This window comes from Haliotis rufescens, unplaced genomic scaffold (genome assembly GCF_023055435.1).
Source record: "Haliotis rufescens isolate VD_foot unplaced genomic scaffold, xgHalRufe1.0.p SCAF_3, whole genome shotgun sequence".
Taxonomy (NCBI): domain Eukaryota; kingdom Metazoa; phylum Mollusca; class Gastropoda; order Lepetellida; family Haliotidae; genus Haliotis; species Haliotis rufescens.
Window position 1 is genome coordinate 23,584,656 of NW_025964001.1, and position 20,871 is coordinate 23,605,526.

Below are 20,871 nucleotides of genomic sequence, written 5' to 3' on the forward strand. Positions count from 1 at the left end.
AACTTTTTTCATAGTGAATGTGATAGGTGTATCTACATTGGTGTTTATAGCCTCATCAGTGTATTATATCGAAACTGATTACGGTAATTTATCGATTATCTTTATCTTTGATTATATTGTGGACCCGTCAGTATGTTTACCTAAGAATAATCAATTAGAAATTGTACAAAACGTTTGTAGTCCTAGAGATACTGAACACATTCTTAATGCTTTGAACGTGGACGACACTTCCTCGTTACAGAGGAGTTTCTGCAGGAAGTCATAATCTTTAGCGTATGCCTGTATAAATTAAACTTTAATGAATTCATTACGGCATCAATCTGTTTATGGGTATATTCCGAGACTTGCAAAACACCTCACAATCAAATCCCATGTGTGCATATCAACATGCAGCTCTATGTCGTTACAGTTCAAGATTTGACGTCAGAAACGTATGACGTCATTATCATTGGTCAGTCACGGGAAGAGCGGTGGGTGTACAATGGTCTGACGGTTATTACACCTCCTTTCTCCAACACTCCCCTCACGAAGATGGAAGACGTAGGTAGGAGTGCACAACCAATAGGAAACACGTGTGTCCCGATGTATCCCGACTTGGGAGTTAATGACTTCCTCCTGCTGTATCTACATGACGTTGTCCGTGACGTCATCGTCGTCCTTCATGACGATTCAGCGGGTAAGTATTAGCAGGTGTGTTAAGACTCTTTGATAGTGCAATGATTTTCAACGTAGCGCTACCCTCATTCGAAACCGTATAAATGTTTAATTATTTCACGTCGAAATCGTTTTGAGTATGACCAACAGAGGCAGTAAAATAGTTTTGCAATACATCAAAGTCTTAACAAAACAGGGTTATGCCATTTTATCAGTAAAATAAAATAAATTATCACTGATAGGGGTTATATTGTGGGTGTGGGTAAAACTCTTGACCATAACAAGGCCGTTAGTTAAAGGCCATGATATAACGGATTCGAAGTGAAAGTGAAACTCACTCACACTCTCCTTCAGAGATTATTCCAATATCACTGATTTAAAAAAAATACACTTGATTTTACTGACAGTTTTCTTTTATTCCAATAAGACATCTCTCTGCGTGAAGATCTGGGGACAAATTAGGAATCGGCGTCGAGGCTAGTAAATTATCGGTACGAGTGAGCGAAGCATGAAAACTAGCAGATCTGATTTCTGTATGGAAAACGAATATAATCGAGGAAATCCGAATGTAAAAACATTAGGTCGAGCTGTTATATTGTTGCGGATACGTTATAAACACTGTCGTGTATGAGCGCCATGGCATCTACACTCAAAATGACGTACTATCGAGGGTATATTTATGTTCTATGGTGTTGTTTTGTTGCTAAGATCAAAATTGACGATTCAGTGTGGCAAAGAAATGATGCCGAATGCTTTAGAAAGCCGATATTTGGTTGGCTAAAAATCCATATGCGGTCAAAGTTCACCCAGGGTTCACCTGACACGACTTATTTGGAAGGGTCCTTAGATCTTGACGCAAAGAGGCATCGTATCCAAGTTAATCATCTGATTTTAATCGAACCTTGTTACACTACAGTGCCTATATCGTGGACAGTGAAAGGTCGCAGAAGGGTCTCTTGGACGAAATATGACCTTGACCTTAATTCATGATGGATGCCACTGGCAGGGCAAAAGATGTTCACAAGTTTTGCGAACACATGGTCTCATTTAAGCTTAAAATGAGTTGCGATTTTATGTTCTGACTTTTGTGGCGATGATTGAATTCTGATCCTTATGAAGGATACCACCCAAGGATTGACTTTTATTGAAAGATCACCTAGATATAAACAACATGACATGACTATAGTAATATCGTCGTGATAAATGTGTTGAAAATATTAATTAAAAGTATCGTTATGATATATATATATATATATATATATATATATATATATATATATATATATATATATATATATATATAATTGTTGTACATCGATATAACTGTGCTTTATGTAAATGGTATAGACAAACTGTAAATGACGATAAATGGTGTATAGTGTAACAATGTAGGGACCGTAGAATCAAGAACTTAGTTCATGTACATGTGTAGAATAGGCATAATATATAAATGTATGTAATTGCGTTGGAGCTGGCCGGAGTCCTGGAATGACCAGCCGATGACGCGACAAGGTCAGCGGCCAGGGATATCGAGCCAGCTGCGGGCGGGGTTCGCCAGTCCGGCTTTACTCGGCTAGGTACAAGGAATATAGTCCTGCACCATGACCGTGGAATATATTTATTTTATGAAAAAATAATAATCTAGAAATGCATACAAAAGCAAGTCTAGCCAGCTCAAGCTAGCTCTATTCCACTATTCTGAAATCAGCATAGGGAATTTTTTATTACTTTTAGAGTCAAGAAGGATATTGTGTAATATAAGATTTCAGAGACTAAATGTCTACAAGGAATAAAGTAGAGAATATTCATCCCCCGTGTTATCGTAATTCCAACCGTACGATAGTAATATGAAAGAATCGGGTGTGATGAACTGTCAAAAAGATATGGTAATTAATAAACATAAGGACATGTTGACACCCAGAGACAAATCGGGTCCTCCATTAGGTTGAAAGAACAAATATTGTTCTACGTCACAATCATCTTTATTTATCTTGTTGAATGAATTCTTGTTATTGGAAGTCCTGCCATGAACGGTATGTACTTACAATTAGTGGTTCGTCAAGTGTTTTGGTAACCTTGGTTTCGTCTTTGTACAAGGCACGGTTTCCAATACTCTGCATCTATAGGCGAAATGGTTTGTGACAATTAGGAGCTTGTTTACCTTGATATCATAATGGTATTTGTGGAATGGTTTAGTGCAAATACAGTTATAGAATGAAAGAGCCCTGGCGCCACGACATCGTTACAGCCCTTGCACTCTCGAAACGAACGATGACGATGGCGCTTTTGGTAATTGTTTTATTCAAATTGAACATGGGTAGCAAATATAAATAGAACACTATTCGTAAATGAGATTTATTAATCATATGTCGTTGTAAGTTACTTCTGTAATACTATTCATTCAAGGTGGAATCTTAAAATATATATATACTGATGAGTGAGTGAGTATGGTTTCACGCTGCTTATAGCAATATTCCAGCAATATTGCGGCGGGGGACACCAGAAATGGGCTTCACACATTGTACCCATGTCGGGAATCGAACCAAGGTCTTCAGCGTGACGAACAAATGCTCTAACCACTAGGCTACCCGACCGCCCCTATATATTCTGATGGAAAGAAGTCACGGAACACATAAATACGAAGAGTACCTGACAATGGCAGGGACTTGTCTGACAATACAGTGATCCCCGAGGTACTTCGTCTTTGTTTGTTGATATGGGTGTGAGTGAGTTGGTACACATCCTTTACTGGCGTACTTTGCAAATAATTCAGCTATGTGACGTCTGACTGTAAATAATCCAGTCTGCATAGACAAAGCAAACTGACTAAGATCGATACGACCCGTGAAGATCTGGGTAAGAATAGATCTTCAGCAACCCTTGCTTGCCGTAAAAGGCAAATGACTATGCCTGTCGTAAGAGGTGACTAACGGGATCGGGTGGTCAGGCTCGCTGACTTGGTTGATGCATGTCTTCGATCCCATTCACATGGATCGATGCCCATGATGTCAATCACTGGATTGTTTGGTCCAGATTCGATTATTCAAAGACCGCCGTGATATACCTAGAATATTGCCGATTGCGGCTTTAAACAACAAAACGCAGTCTACTAGGGCTGATCAAAAAAGTTCTAAGCCAAACAAAGAAGACCAACAAGTGTTTTTGATTGTATTTTTCTACATATTCTCCCTGCTTTTCAAAACACTTCTCATATCGATAGTGAACTTTACAATTTCAGTCAGGAAGAAGTTTTCTGCAGTTTTCGTTGTCGTCAGAGCGTTTTCCACGAAGGTGTTCTTTTAGTTTAGGAAACAGGTGGAAATCAGTTGGTGCCAGGTCTGGCGAGTATGGAGGGTGAGGAAGCATATCGAACCCACATTGTCGCACAGTCGAGAGGTGTGAGAAGAGGCAGTGTAATGAAGTAGTAGAACTCCAGCAGTCTGCATTCCTCGCCGATTTTTTTTTTATAAAATCACCCAGGCGATAAGCAAATTAGCACAGTAGGCACCGGTAGTCGTCTTTTGGCTTTCTAAGTAATCAACAAGGATCACACCCTTTGCACCCCAGAATAAAGTGGCCACAACTTTCTTCACTGATCCCGAAGACTTAAATTTCTTTGGTGCCGGAGAAAAGGAATGGTGCCATTCCATGGATTGACGTTTTGACTCATAGTGGTAAACCCATGTTTCATCAACCATTACTAATTTCTTTTTCAAATGGACGAAATCTTCCTCGATTAGCTCTAAATTTTCTCTGGCAATAGGAGTTCTTTTTCTTAATATCAGAACTTAGAAACTTTGGCACACAACGAGCAGATCTTATTCATAGATTTTATTCATCTGCAAATGTTCATGAATAATAATTTAAGTGGATCCATGGTTTAGACCTGTGTCTTCCTCAAGCTCAGCGATGGTATAAATTCTTTTTCTATGTAGTTGATTGAATCGTCATTGATGCAAGCTGGGGGACGTCCAGACCTAGGGTTATCATCAAGCCTTGTTCTCCCAGCCTTAAACAGTTGCCCAAAGTTCAAAAATGAAATAGCTAGGGTACTTATCCCAATACACATGTGACATGTATGCAGTCATGAATTTCTTGGGGAGTACTTTTCTCTAAAGTCAAAAACTTGAGGACTGCTCGATACACGTTCTTTTCCATTTCAGTGTCCACTTGGACCACTTTCACGTATAACTGACTGTCACTTATTTTCAAACTGAGTGAGTGAGTGAGTATGTTTTTACGCCGCTTTTAGCAATATTCCAGCAATATCACGGCGGGGGACACCAGAAATGGGCTTCACACATTGTACCCATGTCGGGAATCGAACCCGGGTCTTCGGCGTGACGAGCTAACGCTTTAACCACTAGGCTACCCGACCGCCCCTCTTATATACAAACGGCATCAACATACCAAATACACTTGCAATGATCTACTCAAACAATGTACCCATTGACTAGTACACTTTGTTATGGCCCATCGTTAAAAGTTAGTCAGGCTTAGAACTTTTTGACCAGTTCTCCGCAAGCCTGACCACTCGGACCATTTGATCGCCTCTTACGACAGCCATTGGTTATTGGGGACCTATCTTAACCCGGAATGCACACAAAGCGCCGTCAATGTGCATATTTTATCAAATACAATTGTTTCACTTCCACTATAGTAATCAACGGAGAATTACGTTACAAGATTGGAACAATTATGTGTACTGATTTATGTCATCCTTTCCCCCAGGCTTGTTGTACGCATGCTCACATAAAGTTTCACTCACGATCCAAGTGGTCACATGACTAACATGACAGTAGAGGATTAACAGTAACAACAAGGGCATACATGAGTGGGATAACATAGGTAGGTGTGACAACAAGGATGATGCTATCACAACACGATGGACAGAAAACACATAGCTAGAAGCCAATGGGGCATGAAGCCAATAAACAGGTGATTATTGTTTGATGAGTTCATAGTAGGCGGATGGGATGAAATGGCCTTGATCTCTGTTGATTGTTGGGTTGTGGCGGCGAATGTGGACTGCTTCTGTTAGTTTTCTTTTGGTGAAATCATGGAGGTTGTTGGCGAGGATTTGGACGTTGTCCCAGTTGATGATGTGATTGGGACAGTTGATGATATGGTCCGAGATGGCTGATTTGCTGTCGGATTTGATGGTGGAGGTTTTATGCTCTTTGATTCTAGTGTTGATTGGGCGGGAGGTTTCACCTGCGTAAGATTGCCCGCAGTTGCAGTCAACTTTGTAGACTACAACTTTAACCTCTTGGGGTTTAGATGTGTTCCTGCCGTTGGCTCTTAGCAGGGTGTTGAGGGAGTTGGAGCTGGTGAAGTGGGTGTCGATGTTGGCTTGCTGTTTGAGGAGGCGGCTGATGATGTGGGAGGCTTTTCCTATGAACGGGAGGGCGATGCGGAAGGGCGCTGATTCGGGTTTAGGGGCCGCATGTCTGGGTGTGGGATAGAGTACCGCCTCCCAACGCCTCATCACGGAACGAATCCGCCATCATCGCAAGATCAATGCCATCTCCCTCAAAGACATCTCTGACCACATCAACCAGCTCAACACTACCCTCCAGCCCGACACCTTCTCCTCACTGCGCTCTGCCCAGACCCAGGCCAACAACAAACTGCACACGAAGACCAAAGCCAACCACATCGACAAGTTTCAACACCTCCTTACCGAGAAGCCCCAAACCAACACCCCTAGTCAACTTAAAATAAAACAGCACCACTGTAAGACTGTCATCAACCTCAGTAAAAAGCAACTTACTACAGTACTGAAGTACATCCCCACCAGACCACTACGGAACCACGATGACTTCATCTCCAACATCGAGAAAGGGCTTCAGCAACTGGCACCAGGAGGTAAGGTTGACTACCTACGTCACCAGATCTGTGACATCCTTGGCAAAACCAAATCACAAACCCCCAACTTCACCAGAGCTGAGACAAAAGCCATCAAACAACTCCGGGATGACAACACCATCAAGATTGTCCCTGCTGACAAGGGCAAGGCCACAGTCATCATGGACACTGACCACTTCCATGAGCTAGTGAACAACATCCTCCAAGACCCCACCACCTACTCCAAGATCAAGAAGGACCCAACCACCAAACTCCTCCGCCAACATAAAACCCTCCTCAAACAACTTAAAGACAACTTTGAAATTAGCCAAGCTCTTCACAACCAACTCTCCATCAATCACCCCCAGCCACCCTATGCCAGAGCCACCATCAAAATCCACAAGAACCCTCCTAAAGCCCGTCTACTTGTGTGCTCCCGAGACACTGTCTTCTACAAAACGGCCCAACACCTAACCACAATCCTTGCCCCCTTAGGAAAAACAGCCGACTCCTTCATCTCTGACTTCACGGACTTCTGCTCCAAACTCAAGAACATCACCAATCCAGATCAAATCATCAGTTACGATGTAGTAGACCTCTTCACCAACGTACCCATAGATGACACTCTGCAAATTCTCCGCCGTCGCATCACTGAAACCCCTCCTGAAACCAGCTTAACCACAGAATCCATCATCGCCCTCACCACCGCCTGTATCTCCACCGCATACTTCACCTGGGGCGACGAGTATTATCAACAGATACACGGCCTACCCATGGGATCCCCACTGTCTCCTATCCTTACTGAAATCTACATGACCCACTTCGAACAGCAAGCCCTCACAACATCACCCATCCAACCTATTTGCTGGTACAGGAAAGTTGACGACACCTTTGTCATCCTCAAACAAGACCAAGACCCAACCCTGCTACTACAACATCTTAACCAACAACACCCCCGAGTACAGTTCACCATCGAAACAGAAAAGGACAACCAACTACCCTTCCTAGATGTCCTCGTCTGTAGAAACGCAGCTAACAGAATCCAAACCAGTGTCTACCGGAAGCCCACCCACACCGACCAGTATATCCACTTCAACTCTAACCACCCTCTCAGAACCAAGACTGGCATCATCTCCACCCTTACCAAACGTGCCATCAACCTTTCCTCTGCTGACCCCAAACCTGAGATCGCACACCTCCGCCAAGTCTTCACCCACCTCAACAATTATCTGGCCAAACTAGTCGACAAAGTCATCGCCTCTGTACTCTATCCCACACCCAGACATGCGGCCCCTAAACCCGAATCAGCGCCCTTCCGCATCGCCCTCCCGTTCATAGGAAAAGCCTCCCACATCATCAGCCGCCTCCTCAAACAGCAAGCCAACATCGACACCCACTTCACCAGCTCCAACTCCCTCAACACCCTGCTAAGAGCCAACGGCAGGAACACATCTAAACCCCAAGAGGTTAAAGTTGTAGTCTACAAAGTTGACTGCAACTGCGGGCAATCTTACGCAGGTGAAACCTCCCGCCCAATCAACACTAGAATCAAAGAGCATAAAACCTCCACCATCAAATCCGACAGCAAATCAGCCATCTCGGACCATATCATCAACTGTCCCAATCACATCATCAACTGGGACAACGTCCAAATCCTCGCCAACAACCTCCATGATTTCACCAAAAGAAAACTAACAGAAGCAGTCCACATTCGCCGCCACAACCCAACAATCAACAGAGATCAAGGCCATTTCATCCCATCCGCCTACTATGAACTCATCAAACAATAATCACCTGTTTATTGGCTTCATGCCCCATTGGCTTCTAGCTATGTGTTTTCTGTCCATCCTCTACTGTTAATCCTCCACTTGCTATATATATTCTGCACTATGTCCCTCATTCAGTCTTGCTTGACAACGGTATAAGGATCTATACCGAAACGTCGCTTTTTACAGTATTAAAGAAGTTGTTATCCATAAAATTGTGTCTATCTTGTCATCCGCCAACTTCTAAGTAATGCCTATCAAACAAGACTAACATGACGTTCAGCAACCAGCACAATACAATGTTAAGCATCCGGACAACACAGTTATATAACCTTTGTAAGTCCTGGTTCTCGCATAGGAGAGGGCGAACGACATTATACCAGCCCTCCAATCCAGGGAGGGCTGTTCTGCTACCCTTTGTTGTTTTAAGCCGCACTAATGAATATACCAGCTCTGTGACGGCGGTCTGTAAATATTCGAGTCTGGACCAGACATCCAGTAATTGACATCATGAGTATCGATCCACGCAATTGGGATACGATGATATACGTCAACGAAGTCAGCGAGCCTGACTATCTGATCCCCTTAGTCGCCTCTTACGAGAAGCATAGTCGCCTGTTACGGCAAGCATGGGTTGCTGAAGACCTATTCTACCCCGGATCTTCACGAGTCTCTGCTACACCCTTGGGTGTCGAGGATGGTTTAAGTCTACTGCCGTGCACGTGCATGTGTGTTTCAGATGCGTATGTTGGAGAGCTGGTGGACAGACTGACCACGTGTGGCGCGGAGGTGGAGGTGCTCGTGTACTCCGTCCCCGAACTGACCAGCAGACACCAGTGGCGACAGACGCTGACCTATGTTCACAAGCTGCTGCATCAGAGTGGGGTCTACTTCCTGCTTGCCGGAACCCGGGCCACCGCCATGAACACACTAGCTCGGGTAGGTACTGCGTGTCGGCTGATTTGTTTGTTATTTAACGCCGCACTCAGCAATATTCCAGCTATATGACGGCGGTCTGTAAATAATCGAGTCTGGACCAGACAATCCACTGATTTACTGGATGAGCAGCGATCCACGAAATCGGGATACGATACTATTTGTTAGTACCTTGACCTGGAGAAGATTACTGTACTAAAACTATTTGGGATAGAAAGGATCTCTTAAACCAATGCTGGTGAGCGAGTCGAGTTATAGTCACCTTTTACGGCTTGCATGGGTTGCTGAAGACCTATTTTACCCCAGATCTTTATGGGTCGCGTGTCGGGTGAGGTAAGGTGGGGTGAAATAGGGTTTAACGTCGCGTTCAAGATTATTCCACATATATAGCAACGAGCATGTGTGTGTGCGTGCGTGCGTGCGTGCGTGCGTGAATGTATCGTAGTACGGACTAATGTCGCTTTAACCTGCTATCCCACTGAGGTACCAAGCCACAGTTATGAATATCTCACTCTCACAGACACATTATACTGAATCCCTGCCGACCAGTCCTTGTTTTATCCCAATGCCGAGCACCAGGTAAGGTGGCAAGTATCTTTTTTAAACGTCCTTTGGTATGACGCAGCCTGGGATCGAACCACTGGACCACGGAGGCAGTCGTAGAACTTAAGAGTGAGTTGGAGTTGCGCCGCCTGATTAGAGCCAAGTGACATGACGCTAAAATAGACAGACAGACAGACAGACAGACATGTTTATTCAGTAAAAGGCCAATGGCCCAAAATACAGACATGTGAGCATGACATTTAATGACTAAAATAGTTGGCTATTGAAGTTACACACAAGAGCGAGAGAAATTATTTGATAAGAAGTACGAGAGATGGATATGCTGACGTCACTTCCTGAACGAAACTATGGATATTTAACGCAATACATTGATGATATAAAACACTGTATAATCGAGGATGAAAAAATGCAATATTTAACCAAATTATTTGTCCAAATGTCTTCGAGCGAAGCTATATGGTATGATGCCACCAAGTCCTGTGACATCATCTTTCATCAGCAATGGGAACTGACATACATACTTACCAAATTCCCATTTCTTTTAGAAAAACGTTTTCGAAGCTTACTTTGTTACCGATGAAAACTATATTCAAAGGCGATGCCCAGTAAATAACCGTACTTTTAAAGAGATAATGTTTTGATAAACCAGATATATCATCAACTGGGTCACTTTGGAAGTTATACACCCCTGTCGTTGTGAGCTCGACTGCTACATGTATTTTACAGGTAAATTCGTTCGACCGCGGATCAGATCGGACAACTAACTTCCGACACCTCTCTCACTGGCTGGTGCTGACTGATGTCTCCGCCCCTCAGAGGCTCCTGCCAGCCGTAGACAGTTTGGAGAACGTGGTACTGGTGGCTCTTCCTACCCAGCATCAGAGGATTGCCAGGATTGGGGAGTTGGTGGTACGTTTACACTTTATACCGAGCCAGCTATAGAATTTTTACTGACCTTAGACTCCGTTAGAATTCCTACCATTCGAAAGATTGTCGAAAGACGCGACTTCACCGTGCAGAGTTGCATCCCTTAGTAATTCCAGGATCATCTGATCTGTACATGTACATCTGTACATGCTTAACAACATACATTTAAACATAAAACATGGATATCTCACACCGTGGGTAAGAATTCTTGGCACTCTGAAAAGATTGTCGAAAGAAGCGACTTCACCGTGCGGAGTTGCATCCCTTAGTACTTCCAGGATCATCTGATCTGTACATGTACATCTGTACATGCTTAACAACATTCATTTAAACATAAAACATGGATATCTTAACCAAATAGGCCAAATCCATAGTTTATGATATTCATGGATTATAAACTTTCTCAAATAAACTTTGGTGCGTTTCAGGATTTCCTTGGATCTGGCATTGGTGCACGTTTCAACCTGACATCCCAGGAACTTAAAGGCAAGAGTGACACAGAGCTTAAAGAGGATGTTGTCGGATACATTAAGAAAGTGAGCATAGTATAAGAATCACTTCTTGGTATAGAATTAGAATTGTATATAATAAATAGTGTTGGATAATACGTTTTTTAGTGAGTGAGTGAGTGAGTGAGTGAGTTTGGTTTAACGCCGCTTTTAACATTATTCCAGTTATATCACGGCGTGTCAGCTTAATGTGGGAGGAAAGCCCAACGTTTTTAGTGATGGCAAAGAATCGTCTAATTATTTGAAAGTGGTCAGTAAAGATCTTAAAATCCAATTAACTGTAATACTGCAAATATTTCACGGTAACCGCCTTGTTGAATCTGAGATAATTTCTGTATTATCAATGTTCCTCAGTTGCTTGATGACCACAAGGACACCCTGAACATGTATACCCTGACGGAGGTGCGACATATGGCGAGGTTTGCCAGGGTACACGCAAAGGACATACCACACAGCGGTCTCGGGAACAAGCTTTTTCCCAATAAGAAGTACAAGTGGAACGGCGTTCGTCTTCTCATATCCACAAAACCGGTATGGAAATCCTCTTAGTGTTAAAAAATAATTACATACTACCTGACCCGTGAAGATCCGGGGTAGAATAGGTCTTCAGCAACCCATGCTAGCCGCAAAAGGTGACTATGCTTGTCGTAAGAGGCGACAAACGGGATCAGGTGGTCAGACTCGCTGACTTGGTTGATGCACGTCTTTGTGTCCTAATAGCGTGGATCGATGCTAACGATGTCAATCACTGGATTTTCTGGTCCAGACTCGATTATTTACAGACCGCCGTCATAAAGCTGGAATATTGCTGATTGCGGCGTTTAACAACAAGCACAAAAATATATATATATAAACTACTGAAAAAAGTTACGGACCACCCGATTCTTTCCTATTACTAGAGTTAAACTATTAAGCATGATTAACTATAGTAATATGAAAGAATCGGGTAGTCATAACATTTTCTATTTGTAGTTTATTAGTTCCATAACAACCCTCCCAAAATCGGATGGGTTGTCCTTTTTTGGCTAAGTCTTTGCCTCTTTGAAAACGGGAAATTGCGTTATGTCGGTATAGGCCTGCTTTCATGTGAATATAGTGACTCGTGTTTCGGTAGTGAAGCGCCACCAATTTGCGCTAGCGGCATAAAATACTGATAAGACCAAGAAGGTGGAAAAAGCTATGGTGCAACTCTAAAAACAGGTTAAGGGTCGGCGGCTCCAGACTAGGGTCGGTCTGGAAACACACACATACTTTTCATACCTTACCAAGATATTATCAACAATACCGTGAAAACCGCACTGTAACAAATATGATTAATCTTCCAGAACTGAAAAATATTCTCCAGTAAAATTTTAATATCATGCTCTGTCGGTCGCCCGTCTGTCTGACCTCCAATAAACCTTTCTGAACCATATGAATTTGCTTAACATGAGCTACGGCGTCAAAGCGACAAAGTATTTGACACGTTGTGGTTCCCATGCTGATTTCCTCCTCAGTGGCCGGGTTACGTTGAGAAGAGCACGGTGGCAAACAAGACCGCCTACAGCGGGATGTGCATTGATCTTCTGCACTCTATGGTGGATGCAGTCAATTTCACGTGAGTTATAGCAGAATGTACAATAACAACCAGCAGTGATTTTACAGTCTCATGAACCGATCTGAATCCCTGGACCAGAACTGGTTGAGAGTTGGTTGGGGTAAGCCAATGATCATTCGAATGAACTATAAACTCTCCGAGATTGACTCGATTGTTCAATAACATTGTATTCCTGACGGTGATTCTCAGAAGGTGAGTTTGTTTGTGACATCTTAAAAACAACTCATTACGTCTGTGTTTCAGATACACAATTGAGGAGGTGGAAGATGGGGAATGGGGGGCCCTTGTGAATGGGTCGTGGACAGGACTTGTTCGTCAGCTGAAGGACAGGGTAAGAGTGAGGGAGTCAGGTTTTACACCGCATTTTCCACCATTCCTGCAATATCACGGCGGGAATACCAATAACCATCTTCCCGAGGCAAGAGAGTTAACTGACTATAAAAGTCCAGTTTCCACCCTTGCCGAACTAGGCTTGTATTATGGAGTTACATTTTGGCTGGACTAACGAGTCTATGCATAGTCCAATCAAAATCGCGCACCGAAATTGAAATCGGGTTCGTAAACTGTCGTGCAGATTTCGGTCGATTGCAGGATTTGCAAAGCATGTGCACCACCAACTCGTTGTCAGCAGATATTTTCCAAATCTTCTCATGTGATTTGATGCATTTCGCGTTTTATCACAATATAGATATTGATTATCGATCAGATCGTCCTGACCGGGCGCAACCATTTTGTGTGAAGCAAACGCAAGTGATACAAGAGGTGGAATCTGATTGGTCCTTAGGAAAGGCTTAGAAGGGACATAATTGGTGATAGCCACTGGTGGCGCTACGATCGAGCCCAGTAATTCCAGCCTAGTTCGGCAAGGGTGGAAACTGCCTCGCCTCGGGAAGATGACCAATAACGGGCTCCATATGAGGAATCGAACCCGGGTCTTCGGTATGACAAGCGAACAGTTCACCGACTAGGCTACCACATCGTCTCAGTAGGGTTGGTTGTTGTTGTTTGTTTGTTGTTTAACGCCACACTCAGCAATATTCCAACTATATGACGGCGTTCTCTAAATAATCGAGTCTGGACCAGACAATCCAGTGATTTACATCATGAGCATCGATCCATGCAATTGGGACACGATGACATGTATCAACCAAGTCAGCGAGCCTGACGATCCCGTTAGTCGCGTTTTACGACAAGCATAGTCGCTTTTACGGCAAGCATGGGTTGCTGAAGACCTATTCTATCCCGGTTCTTCACGGGTCAGACTGCGTGTGAAGTTGCTCATAATACCAACCTTTGGAATGTCTGGTCTAAACCCCCACACACACCACCCACCCACCCACCAAGGGTTATATCTCAATCTGGTCGCTGACACTCATTCTCCAGGTAAAGGGGCAAAAGACATTCATTCCGGTTTGAAACCTTTTCTTCCAACATTCCGAGAATGTCAACTCCACGTTATTAACATTCAGGTAATAGACATCGCTCTCGCCGACATCGGTATCCACGCCAGTAGAGACGCCGTAATGGACTTCATCTACCCCGCATACAAAACCGAGGACATTGACATTCTCTACCGTCTCCACAACGAGACCGACCTGAGTCTCAAGGACCTGACCACGCCATTACAACCAATAGTCCTGGTCACCATTGCCGTCTGTCTCGGCGTTGTCACCGTGCTGTACGTCGTGGTGGAGTATGCAGACATCTTGCTGGAGACGAGGTGGAGGCCGAGGCAACTTCCGGTCCTGCTGTGGAAAGCAGTGTGGTACATGCTTGGGTCCATTTTGTCACAAGGTGGGTCTTCATCATAATGCTGTATCAGCGGAATACCAGATTGTATCAAGATAGACACATTTTTTATTGATAACAACTTCTTTAATACTGGATACAGATTGTATCATCGGAATAACATATGAATAAATTTGATGAATAGAAGAGCCAATGATAAGTTCCAAAAGACTGGGGCGGTTGGGTAGCCTGGTGGTTAAAGACAATTTCCTGCCATTGTCAGGTACTCTTCGTTTTTATGTGTTCCGTGACTTCTTCCCATCAGTATATATAGGGGCGGTCAGGTAGTCTGGTGGTTAGAGCGTTCGTTCGTCACGCTGAAGACCCGGGTTCGATTTGCCACATGGGTACAATGTTTGAATCCCAATTCTGGTGTCCCCTCCGTGATATTGTTATATTGCGAAAAGTGGCATTAAAACCACACTCACTCACTCCAAAAGATCCCCAGGATCCATAACTCTGATAAGATACCTCGCCTTGTGAAGATGATTTTCAAGCGGAGATGTATGGTAGCGGAGTTAGAATTAGGTTTTTATGATATTAGACAGTCAAATAAAGTAGTTGCAATTCATCGCTGGAAAGATTTTTGTACCATGGGCTTTGCTACATTTTTCGGTGTCTTAATATGTTTTTCAAACACTAATTTCTAAAGCGAAGGGAAAAAAAGATGTTACCTTTCTGGTAGTACTATGTCCTAAATAGGAGATAGTAAGTCCTACGTATAGGAGATGTGAAGTCCTGCGTAGAAGATACTAAGTCCTACGTAGAAGATGCGAAGTCCTGCGTAGAAGATACTAAGTACTACGTAGAAAATACTAAGTCCTACGGAGGAAGTACTGAGACAAAAATAAATCACCGCGGCCCCACTACGCTTCCGTAATTGCCCATATCTGTCAAGCTATCATTACGGGTCTTGTATGCCGCAGCTGACCCTCTGGTAAGGTGCCGTTCCGCTCTGTTCGCGTTGTGCAAGTGTCTTTGATCAGTGCATTGATATGATTATTTTTCGATCCTTTGCGTAAGGTACGTTTTCATATTTTTCGTGTAGGTGGGTCGTTGCGGGCGAGGTCGTGCAGTGGCCGGATGCTGGTGTCGTCGTGGTGGTTGTTCTGTTTAGTGTTCGCCGCCATGTACAACGCCAATCTCACCGTGTCCTTCTGTGTACAGCGCACGGTCACCCCCTTCAGCTCGCTGGAGGAAATGCTCCGCACCAGCGACTACACGTGGGGAATGTTCAACGGATCCATCAACACTCTGCTGTTTGGAGTACGTTGATTACAGCCATGCCATACAGTAAAACAGTCGTTCACATCGTCTAAATCAGTAGTATCATCAACATTGTGATGTCTTTGGTGTCATAATTGGTGTCTGAACTAACTTACAAATTAAGTATTATTCCATTCGTATATGTCGGAGTGTATAATCTTCAAATGATCTGCTATAATATACTTAACCTTAACTATCACTTTGACCCTTGGATATCTCAGAGGAAGGTCCAGGCAGATGAAAATACACACTTGAAAACTAGATTTGACTCACAAAATTCAAATGTTATCAAAACGTTACTGGGTTGAAGAGTCGTTGAAACACAGCAAACTTAAGGTGCAAAACACAACTTTGATACCCGTATCAAATGCATAACCCATTTCGATGTAGTCCCGTCAAAGCTTCTAAAGACTTAAAACGCCACCAGGTACTTCCAGTCAAAACACCCTACTTCCAAGTCTCAGTATGGTACAGAGAAAGAGCAACAGTAACTGCCGGTGGAGACACAACCATGTTTAACAATAACCTTGACCTTTGATAGATATGGCACCAACATTTCATGTTGTGGTATTTTGGAAGATACATGCAACTAAATTTCATGTCCAGTCGTCCATGGCAATTTGCAGAGTTGCTTCCCAGGAACCTATGGTCGCAGGTTTTCATCGCCAATTCGTCCTGATTATGTTTCAGGTTTGTCAGCACTTTACCATAGGGTGTATGTCCAAGACTTTCATCACAGGCTTTTCTCCTAGATCAAGCTGGCATGCTGTGATATAACTGCTATACTGTTCAAAGCTGTGTTAAACCCAACACTATTATATAAAATGTCTTCTTCATACATACGACATGCCTGTAGATCATTAAATTATGATCATCAGCAACCCATGCTGGTCGAAAGAGGCTACTAGCTTGATCCTGGGGTCAGGCTCGGCGACTCGGTTGGTGCATGTCATCGTATCCCAGTTGCGTAGATCGATGTTCATTATGTCAATCACTGGATTGTCTGGTCCAGATAAAAATGTTTATAGCATAAACAAGAAGCAACCAGTTTAGACCAATTAACCAGAAGGTACCGCTTTCGTAAGTCGTGATATGCAGCATTAAACAACAAACAAACACTATGACAAATATAGGGGTAGGAAGAGCACTGTGTTGCAATTCCATTGTAGCGAAATATCCGTGGACGCCAGTTTTGGATGATTAAAAATAGAATTTCACCTATGTGTCTTTTGATATCAAATATATCAACACAATGAAGCCAAGGAGTTTTTAAAACTTTTAGCGATGAGTGTTGATATTATTTATATCAAAGAAACGCTCGGGTGCAATTCTGTTTGTCATCTAAAATCATTCTTCCAACTCTTTAAGTTTGTAAAAAGAAATAACCAGTGTCTTGAGAGTAAAAAGTTGAGCTGACCAATTTCACTGGCAGAGGTTAGTGATGTCATTTGATTGTGATTTCATCTCACCAAAGTGATATCTCTTGTGGAGAGTAGTTTTGGATGATAATATCTTTTACACTTGTGTTGTCAGACATCAAGGAACCCCTTATTCAAAGAGACATATAAGCGGATGATGGAGTTCACCAAGACAGACCCTGGCGTCCTGAGCAAGGACCTTGATTCCCAGCTGCACAGGGTCATCAACAGCAAATACGCCTTTATCTCCAGTAGGAACACACTGAAGGTCATGGTGGAAAGGGCTCCAAAGGGCGTAGTGCTCACCACTGTGGGGGAGACCATACACCCATCAGGGGTGGCGCTGGGGGTGCCAACTGACTCGCCGCTCCTTCCCGAGCTTGAGTGGGTGTAAGTGGCATGCCAATATGAATTGATAAAGACGTAAATAAGTTGGCGGAATCCTGCAAACTGTTTATAAGGATTTCGGACTGAAAACAAAACAAAAAAGTTAAAAACTGTCTTTGATCTGTAATGTTAATCTTATTCAATGCTCACTTCAAAAGTATTAAGGGCATACATGTTTGGAGGTAAGTGATTGTTTATAGATTTTAATAATATTCATGCATTTTTTAGTCCCCTTTTCCCTGGTAGATATAGTAACTGCAGCTACACTTCTTATGGGTTCATGGTTTGTTTCAGAATGAGAAACATCCAAGAAACTGGTATCATGCAGCACTGGGACAGCCAGTATTGGAACACGACTCCGAAAGCCACAGCTGCCTTTAGACTAGGGGGAGAACCATTGCCTCTCACAAAACTTACCAGTATTTTCTTAATTACTGGCTTTGGTCTTTCTACAGCTTTGTTTGTGTTAGTAATTGAATCAGTGTTTCAAAAAATACTCACTAAAGCAAGAAAAAAGTGAATATTTTTGACAAAATCTATTCGAAATAAAACCCAATCTCAATAAAATCAGACCTTAGTTCTCACTACCGCTAAACAAAGATCTGAAGACAACCCATTAGGGGTCATGTCAGAACGACCTTTCATCTGACCAATCAGAACGTCGCTTACCAGATTATGAAAGTGACAGTCAGAATGTGATTTCTAATCATGCAACCTCGAAAACTTAAATGTGGGGTATTCCGAACGATAGTTACGGGTTTAACGACTGAATCCTTACAATCTAGACCATCTATTAGCCATTCCAAAATGTTTTTTGTTAAGGTTTCAAATTTGTAATTGAGAATTTGTCAAAATATGTTTCGAAGCGTAGTCACCGAGTTGAAATTAGTGCCGTAAAGCACAAGAAAGCTGCCCTCTGATTGGTCATTCCATTGGTTGGTCAAAGTTCGCGCAAGGTCGGTCTGACGTGACCTGTAATGGGATGTCCTCAGATCTTTGTTTAGCGGTAGCGAGAACTAAGATCTGATTTTAATAAGATTGAATAAAACCTCTCCTGATATGTTTGTGTTGATGTTTTTTCTATAAGTGTTTGGGTAAACCCCAAAGACAAAATATGAATTGATCATCAGGCGAATACATCATTTATGATACATATTATACATATATATATGTTTCTAAGGCAGAGTAATGCTAGGCTTGTAAAATGAAATGGAATTTTCACTGAAAGGTCATAAGTTATGTATGCTTTGCAAAGAAGTTAAATCCTCCAAGACTAACCTGGCTAAAGTGTAAAAAAGGTTGTCTATCCATGCCAATGCTTCTTCTTATCCTCATGATTTTAATTATAACACAGTACTCTACAACTGTTCCAACTACATCACTGTGGCCAGTTCTTAGGCAGACAAATGTTGGGAACAATCATCCCGATTATATCTATTCTATTTTGGGCGAGATGCAGGGTCTTGTCTTGAGTGTTGGGTCACCTCAGGGCTCTCTGCTACCCAGTTGTCATTGCAAGTCAAGTTCATGGCCGAGATGCAGGGTCTTGTCTTGAGTGTTGGTCCACCTCAGGGCTTTTTGCTACCCAGTTGTCATTGCAAGTCAAGTTCATGGCCGAGATGCAGGGTCTTGTCTTGAGTGTTGGTCCACCTCAGGGCTCTCTGCTACCCAATTGTCATTGCAAGTCAAGTTCATGGCCGAGATGCAGGGTCTTGTCTTGAGTGTTGGTCCACCTCAGGGCTCTCTGCTACCCAGTTGTCATTGCAAGTCAAGTTCATGGCCGAGATGCAGGGTCTTGTCTTGAGTGTTGGTCCACCTCAGGGCTCTCTGCTACCCAGTTGTCATTGCAAGTCAAGTTCATGGCCGAGATGCAGGGTCTTGTCTTGAGTGTTGGATCACCTCAGGGCTCTCTGCTACCCAGTTGTCATTGCAAGTCAAGTTCATAGAATCAATTACCACTCAGAAACATAACAATACATGTATGGTAACGACAATCACAAACAGAACTAATGCAGAAAATGCATGTTTCACAGGTATTATTTAATTCAGTATCAAATGTACTAACATAAACACAAGATGTACTAGTAATTCTTTTGTAATTCTTGCATAAATAGTTGAAAAGAATGAAACAATTTACTTACTTTATGTATAGACAGACATATAAATTATGTAAGACTACATGAAAGCTGATGGGCAATTATTGCATTATAGTGTCATGCTAACTTTGTCAATTTCTCGCTGACTTCCCACAACTTTTTAGCAACACCATCATCATTTGATGCTTGATGCCATGGTTCCATCTTACAATTTCCATAATATTTTCCTGTTTCATTTGCTACTTCTTCAGCAACACTGCAATATAAAACTGTTTGACAACCCTCAAAATTTGTGCGTGCACCAAGCAGGAGAGCCAATGGTGTTAATAGAGACTTAATGAACCCTGGCACCACATGTCTGCTGACGTTAGACATTACCATTCCTGGGTGCACGCAATAAACAGAGACGTTGCTACCATATAACTGCCGGCTTAATTCCCTTGAGAAATGAACATTTGCTAATTTGCTGTTGGCATAGCTCTTAGACTTGCTATAAAACCGCTCACTTTGGAGGTCATCGAAGTCGATAGTTCCTCTCTTATGAAGAGATGACGTAACAACAACCACTCTACTTGGTGCAGATTTCTTTAACATGTCTGTTAGCAAATTCGTCAATAAGAAATGACCAATGTGATTAACACCCATCTGCATCTCAAAACCATCTTTGGTTTTGGTGTACGGACATTGGAAGACTCCAGCGTTGTTTATTAATACGTCTAATCTTTGTTCTTCTTTCTGCAAGCTATCAGCAAATTTCTGTATAGAGACTACTGACGCTAGATCAAGGTACTTTACAACCAGCTCCCCGCCTTGCGTGCGTCGTCGGATTTCGTTGACTGCTTTCGTTGCTTTGCCAACATCTCTACATGCTAAAATCACCCTTGCGTTTCGTTTGGCTAACTCCGAGGCAGTAGACTTTCCGATACCACAGTTAGCACCCGTTATCACTACCGTCTTTCCTGTCATCATTGCCTTACTTGGACATATTTTCGCACTGTTCACGATCCTACGCAGGACCAGCAAAGACACGGAAACACCACTTGCGACCACAACCCAGAACCACGCCATGTTTGTTTACATCAGCCTAAATCGGAAATAACAACAATATTGATTGGC

The 20,871-nt window shown here is 42.8% G+C and overlaps 3 protein-coding genes across 3 annotated transcripts; 2 read left to right on the forward strand and 1 right to left on the reverse strand.

Annotated features, from left to right (window-relative positions):
* Positions 1–387: 387 nt before the first annotated feature.
* LOC124120314 lies at positions 388–8,696 on the forward strand. Its single transcript, XM_048403380.1, has 4 exons — positions 388–676; positions 5,935–6,110; positions 6,234–8,019; positions 8,626–8,696. The coding sequence occupies exons 1-4, from the start codon at positions 388–390 to the stop codon at positions 8,694–8,696; spliced, it is 2,322 nt and encodes a 773-aa protein (XP_048259337.1).
* Positions 8,697–8,889: 193 nt separating this feature from the next.
* Positions 8,890–18,180, forward strand: LOC124120318 (glutamate receptor ionotropic, kainate 2-like). Its single transcript, XM_046483118.2, has 10 exons — positions 8,890–9,206; positions 10,494–10,676; positions 11,123–11,230; positions 11,558–11,734; positions 12,700–12,800; positions 13,044–13,131; positions 14,270–14,594; positions 15,637–15,854; positions 17,388–17,662; positions 17,954–18,180. The coding sequence occupies exons 1-10, from the start codon at positions 8,994–8,996 to the stop codon at positions 18,177–18,179; spliced, it is 1,914 nt and encodes a 637-aa protein (XP_046339074.2). The 5' UTR covers positions 8,890–8,993; the 3' UTR covers position 18,180.
* A 608-nt stretch (positions 18,181–18,788) lies between these two features.
* On the reverse strand, positions 18,789–20,852 carry LOC124120321 (retinol dehydrogenase 14-like). The gene has a single exon (XM_046483122.2). It carries the CDS (start codon positions 20,821–20,823, stop codon positions 19,873–19,875), a length of 951 nt encoding a protein of 316 aa, XP_046339078.2. The 5' UTR covers positions 20,824–20,852; the 3' UTR covers positions 18,789–19,872.
* Between the last annotated feature and the right edge of the window lie 19 nt (positions 20,853–20,871).